The sequence below is a fragment of the Hylobates moloch genome, unplaced genomic scaffold (assembly GCF_009828535.3).
Source record: "Hylobates moloch isolate HMO894 unplaced genomic scaffold, HMol_V3 SCAFFOLD_8, whole genome shotgun sequence".
Classification (NCBI taxonomy): Eukaryota; Metazoa; Chordata; class Mammalia; order Primates; family Hylobatidae; genus Hylobates; species Hylobates moloch.
The window spans coordinates 33,240,723-33,246,722 of record NW_026652283.1 but is presented as its reverse complement, the minus strand read 5'-3'; the positions used below and the strand labels follow the sequence as shown (position 1 = coordinate 33,246,722).

Genomic DNA, 6,000 nt, shown 5'->3' with positions numbered 1-6,000 from the left:
AGATAGATAGATAGATAGATAGATAGATAGATAGATAGACAGACAGACACAGACAGACAGATTAGATAGCCAGGAATATGTCAGTGCTTTTCAAAGCTCTTATTCCCCAAATTGTCTCCTTCCCCAGCCCTTCTTCCCAAGGTTTTCAGTTTGTATTTTTGCCCCAACTGTTTTTCCTTGTCCCCAGGAACCAGAGGCTAATAATGTCCTTTCCTTTAAATGTTTTCAAGGAAAGTTCCAAGTTAGGCAAAATAAATGTAAGTCCTTTGGGCTCATCCTTCAGGGAGCCACCAGACAGATAAAAATAAACAATTTTTATTGTTTATTCTTTGACAATAAGAAATAGGCCCCCTTTGCTTCCTCTACTAGGAAACCATACCGGGAATATGGGTTATCTTCAAAGCTGTTGCTGAGCAGGAGACAGAGCCAGTACAAGTTAAAACACTACAAAGCCCTTTTACTGGGACTCGGGTAGTTTTTTGTTTCCTTTTTCCTCATTAAGGGTTTGCCTGGTTACTATAAACTTTTGATTAGTTTTGAGAGTTCCAACAGTTGATTCTGATTTTGCTGGTCAATTTGCTGCTTTCGTGGAAGGACAAGCTTTTGTCATTGTTTATTATACTATTTTCACTGACATACCCTCTTTTTTTTTAAATGTGGGTTGCAGCCCACTAATGAATTAGTATCTACAGTTTGAAAAAATTGTCTGATATCCTTGTTGTCCTAAAAAATATACGAACTAAGTAGTTAGGGGAATTCCATTCTAAGAGTATGTTGATTTAACTCTGTTCACTTTAACAAAGAAGTCTGAAAATATAACCGAAGTTTTGTTTCACCAGCCTTCAAATGTCTTGGCAAAATTGAGGACACTGCTTACCATGTGTGTTAGGATATCCAGGAGTTAGTGATATGGGATTCCAATTATAGATGTGTTCATGTCCATAGAGTCCTCGTACTTAAGGGATATTTGTACTGTGCAATTGCTTCTTAGAGTGATGTTACTGATAGTCTATCTTGTCCTTTGCTTCAGCTTTGGGACATCCGGAAGAAAGCAGCCATCCAGACATTTCAGAACACGTACCAGGTGTTAGCTGTGACCTTCAATGACACAAGTGATCAGATTATTTCTGGTGGAATAGACAATGATATCAAGGTATGTTTGATGTTTATGATATATTTCCATTTCATCTATCTGCACTTAGAGACGAATTTTTTCAAACTTCTCAGATTGTGGTAGCTTTGCACTTAATACCAACTGAAAGGAAAATAGTAACTTGGAACTTATTTTCTTTTTCTCCTGTCTTCATTGACTTCCTAAATTAAAGGTTGCATTGCAGATCTTATTAATGCTGTCAGGGACCAGGCACTTAATGTGAAGTGTGAAGTCTCTGTAGGGGGACTATGTAAAAAATAAAGAGTGCATTTCCTTTTAAAGACATTCAAAATCTTTTTTTAACCATCTTGGTTTAGAGAGCAGTGAATCAGTTTGTGATTCTGTATCCTCATCTCTCATTGTGTTTTTCTTTTTGATACTATGGAAAGGGAGTTTTCTAAGTTTCTCTAAGAATGAGAGAAGGTAATGATATTAAAGAGGCAATAGACCGTATGGCAGTACAGTGTAGCTCAAACTTTCGAGTAATTGACTTGGGTTCTAATCCCAGTTTCACCATTTTCTAGTTTTGTGACTTCAAGCACCTTCTTTAAGCCTCTTTTTCTTGTGTGAATGGTGAGGGGGTAATGATACAAAAAACAGTAGCATCTACTACATACCATTGTGGGGATTAAACGAGCCTGATTCATTAGAGCACTTAGCAGAATTCCTGGACATAACAAGTGCCAGGAAATGTATTATTTTGGGCCTGCACAGCTTCTGTCTTCCTTTCCTATTGGCTTCCTTGGGCATCTTAACGACTTTGACCTTACCTTCTGCTTTACAGTAAGAAGAGTAACTGTCAGATAAATACTCAACTTTCTGTGTTGTCCTTACCTAGAAGTTGTACTGTATTTCCATCCTTCGTTGTTTCCTTTGCTGTTACTTTGGATGAAATATCCTTGCTTTTGGCCAGGCACGGTGGCTCACGCCTGTAATCCCTGCACTTTGGGAGGCCAAGGTGGGTGGATCACAAGGTCAGGAGACTGAGACCATCCTGGCCAACGTGGTGAAACCTCGTCTCTACTAAAAATACAAAAATTAGCTGGGTGTGGTGGTGGTGTGTGCCTGTAATCCCAGCTACTCAGTAGGAGGCTGAGGCAGGAGAATTACTTGAACCTGGGAGTCAGAAGTTGCGGTGAGCGGAGATCACGCCACTGCACTCCAGCATGGCCACGGAGCAAGACTCCATCTCCAAAAAAAAAAAAAAAGAAAGAAAGAAATATCCTTGCTTTTGTCTAAAGGTAGTCTTTTTTTTTTGAGTCAGGGTCTTGCTCTGTAACCCAGGCTGGAGTGCAGTGGTGCTATCTCAGCTCACTGCAACCTCTGCCTCCTGAGTCCCAGTTCAAGCAGTTCTCCTGCCTCAGCCTCCTGAGTAGCTGGGATTACAGGCACGTGCCACCATGCCCAGCTAATTTTTGTATTTTTTAGTAGAGACAAGGTTTCACCATGTTGGGCAGGCTTATCTTGAACTCCTGACCTTGTGATCCACCTGCCTTGGCCTCCCAAAGTGCTGGGATTACAGGTGTGAGCCACCGTGCCCGGCCTAAAGGTAGTCCTTTAAATGTGAGAGTTTCAATCCTTCATCCCTTCTTTCAACCTCTTCTTTTCTACTTTTCTTTTTTTTGAGACAGAGTCTCACTCTATCGCCCAGACTTGAATGCAGTGGCGTGATCTTGGCTCACTGCAACTTCCGCCTCCTGGGTTCAAGGAATTCTCTTGCCTCAGTCTCCTAAGTAGCTGGGACTACAGGCGTGTGCCACCACGCCCAGCTAGTTTTTTGTATTTTTAGTAGAGACATGGTTTCACCAAGTTAGCCAGGATCGTCTTGATCTGCTGACCTTGTGATCCGCCCACCTCAGCTTCCCAAAATGCTGGGATTACAGGCATGAGCCACCACGTCCAGCTTTTCTTTTCTACTTTTCTACTTTCTTATGAGTATTTCATCATGCTTAGGTCTCTTCTCTGGGTCGCAAAAAAAAAACTCTTCCTTCAACCCCACATCTCCTCCTCATATTGCCCTGTGAATCCTTCCCTTCACAACCAAACTATTTTGTTTAATTAATTATTTATTTATTTATTTGAGACAGAGTTTCACTCTTGTTGCCCAGGTGTGAATGCAATGGCACAATCTCGGCTTACTGCATCCTCCGCCTCCTGGATTCAAGTGATTCTCCTGCCTCAGCCTCCTGAGTAGTTAGGATTACAGGCATGTGCCACCATGCGTGGCTAGTTTTGTATTTTTGGTAGAGACAGGGTTTCTTCATGTTGGTCAGGCTGGTCTCGAACTCCTGAACTCAGGTGATCCACCTGCCTCGGCCTCCCAAAGTGCTGGGATTACAGGCATGAGCCACCATGCCTGGCCCAAAACTTCTTAAAATGGATGATGATGGTGGTGGTGATAATATTGTTATCATCATTATGTAACACATAGTGCTTACTTTCTGCCAGTTGTTGTTCTCAGAGCTTTACATCATTAATTCATTTAAGCTTCACTATTGACCTCCTCACGGATCTTAAAGACTTTGACCTTACAACCTCATGAAATAAATCCTACTGATGCAATTGTACAGATGAGGAAACTGAGCTAAAAGAGGCACAACAGCTTAAACCCAGGTTACACAGCTGATACGTGATGGAACCTCAGTTCAAATCCCAGAGTTTCATTCTAGAGTTATACTCTTAATACTTAGAGGAATCCGCTGGAGATTTTTCTGCACTCACTGTCTTCAGTTCCTCACATACCATTCATTCTTCATTCCTAATAGTCTGGGGTTTTTTTGTTTTTTTGTGTGTGTTTTTGTTTTTTAACATAATCTCTCTGTACCATAGACTTGGTCTTCTCTCTTCCCTGAGTTCTGTGACAACAAACTGTCCTATCCATCTGGTAGGTCCTTCTCCTTCTCTACCTCCCATTATGAGCTACTCTGTCTGTGGAGTCTTTAAACGTCATTATTCGCCAAGGGCCTTTGCTTTTCTCACTGTGTACATTCCCCAAGACAGATCTCGTCTACTTCCATGACTCCATCATCCCTCTGCCGAAGACAGTTTTCCCACCCCAGATCTTAAGCTTCAGGTCCTTGTGTACAACTAGCTGTTCAGTAGCCCCCATTTGAATGTCTTATAAGTACCTAAGAATTCAGGTTTTCCAAAATTGAACTTCCCATCCCTTTTCCATCATATAAATACTTGGAGAATGAATAATCAGAACATGGAAACTTAGATCAACTTTAATAGCTATGCACAATATTTCCCAGAATGGAGTTGGGAGCTCACTGGCATCAGAATCACCAGAAGCCTTCTTGTACACATGAAAATAGATTGTCATCAAGCTATGATAACTTTTATACTTTTCAAGACATGTAAATTTACATACAGTGAAATAAACATTTTTGGTGTACAGTTATAAGAATTTTAATGTTTGCATGGATTCACTATCACCAACAGAGTACCAAATTTGATTGATGCCCTCATCTCCACTGTGGGGAGAGACTAACCTAACGATAATACTCTTGTGCTAGTAAAGTCTTCTTACTACCAATAGTATGGCTTACTTTGGGCTCTTTATCTGGACTATTCCTGGGCCTTCTAAAGACAATAGTGCTATATAGCACAAATTCTCACAGCTTAAATAAAAGAAGCTAGCCTCAAAAGGTTATATATATATATATATATGATTCCTTATATGATATTCTATATATACATATATAGGATTCCTTATATGATATTCTCAAAAAAAATTATAGGGCAAAGAAGAGATCAGTAATCGGCAAGTGTTAGGGATGAAGAGGTTTGACACAAAGGAGAATAATGAGGAAATTTTTGGGGTGATGGAAACTGTTCAGTACTCTGTCAGTGATAGTAAACTAAAAAGTGTTTGCTGGGCGTGCTGGCTCATGCCTGTAATCCCAACACTTTGAGAGGCCAAGGCAGGCAGATCACTTAAGGTCAGGAGTTCTAGACCAGCCTGGCCAACATGGCAAAACCCCGTCTCTACTAAAAATACAAAAATTAACCAGGCATGGTGACATGCGCCTGTAATCCCAGCTACTCAAGAGGCTGAGGCACGAGACTGGCTTGAACTAGGGTGGCAGGGGTTGTGGTGAACCAAGATTGCACCACTGCACTCCAGCCTAGGCGACAGAGACCCTGTCTCAAAAAATAAAAATAAAAAAAAAGCTAAAAAGCGTTTAATCCGTCCACAAATATTCAAATTTTTCTGCCAATGCTTCATTTTTGGGGAATTTTTTAATTAGAAGTGCACCCAGCACTGAGAGAGTCCCCTTGTTTGTGTACTGTATATATTGTATTCTCTTTTCTAAACAAAAAATCAGTATAGACTTTTCCTAATTTGTCTACTTATTTACCTTAAATGTTTTATGCAGATATAAAATTTGGATTCAAATATATGTTTAACAAATCAACTTTATTGGGAATAACATTATTAAAAATTAATTACAATTAAAATAGATTTAGAAATAAAAGTGATACTTTGTATATTAAAGTGCAGAAAATGTGCAAGAATTATAAAAATAGATAAGTCACTGTAGTTTCATCATCCAAATTCAGTCTCTCTTACTATTTCACAGTGTACTTCCTTCAAGTCTTTTCTGTACCACAATGTTTTGTATGTAAACATCATAATATTCACTCTTTAGATAATGCTTTTTTTTTTTTTTCAAGAGAGAGTCTCGCTGTGCCGAGGCTGGAGTGCAGTGGTGCAATCATGGCTTACTGCTGCCATGACCTTCTGGGCTCAAGCAATTCTCTCACCTCAGCCTCCCAAGTAGCTGGGACTATAGGTGCATGCCACTATGCCCAGCTAAATTTTTTTTTTTTTTTTTTTTTTT

At 40.0% G+C, this 6,000-nt stretch overlaps 1 protein-coding gene across 3 annotated transcripts in view; it reads left to right on the top strand.

Annotated features, from left to right (window-relative positions):
- Positions 1–6,000, top strand: part of SNRNP40 (small nuclear ribonucleoprotein U5 subunit 40) — a 38,246-nt gene that overhangs the window by 14,348 nt on the left and 17,898 nt on the right. For all 3 annotated transcript variants that reach the window (XM_032160020.2, XM_058443309.1, XM_058443310.1), the window contains exon 5: positions 1,031–1,153. In XM_032160020.2, the coding sequence (XP_032015911.1) occupies positions 1,031–1,153 (123 nt within the window). The remainder of the gene's footprint in view (positions 1–1,030; positions 1,154–6,000) is intronic.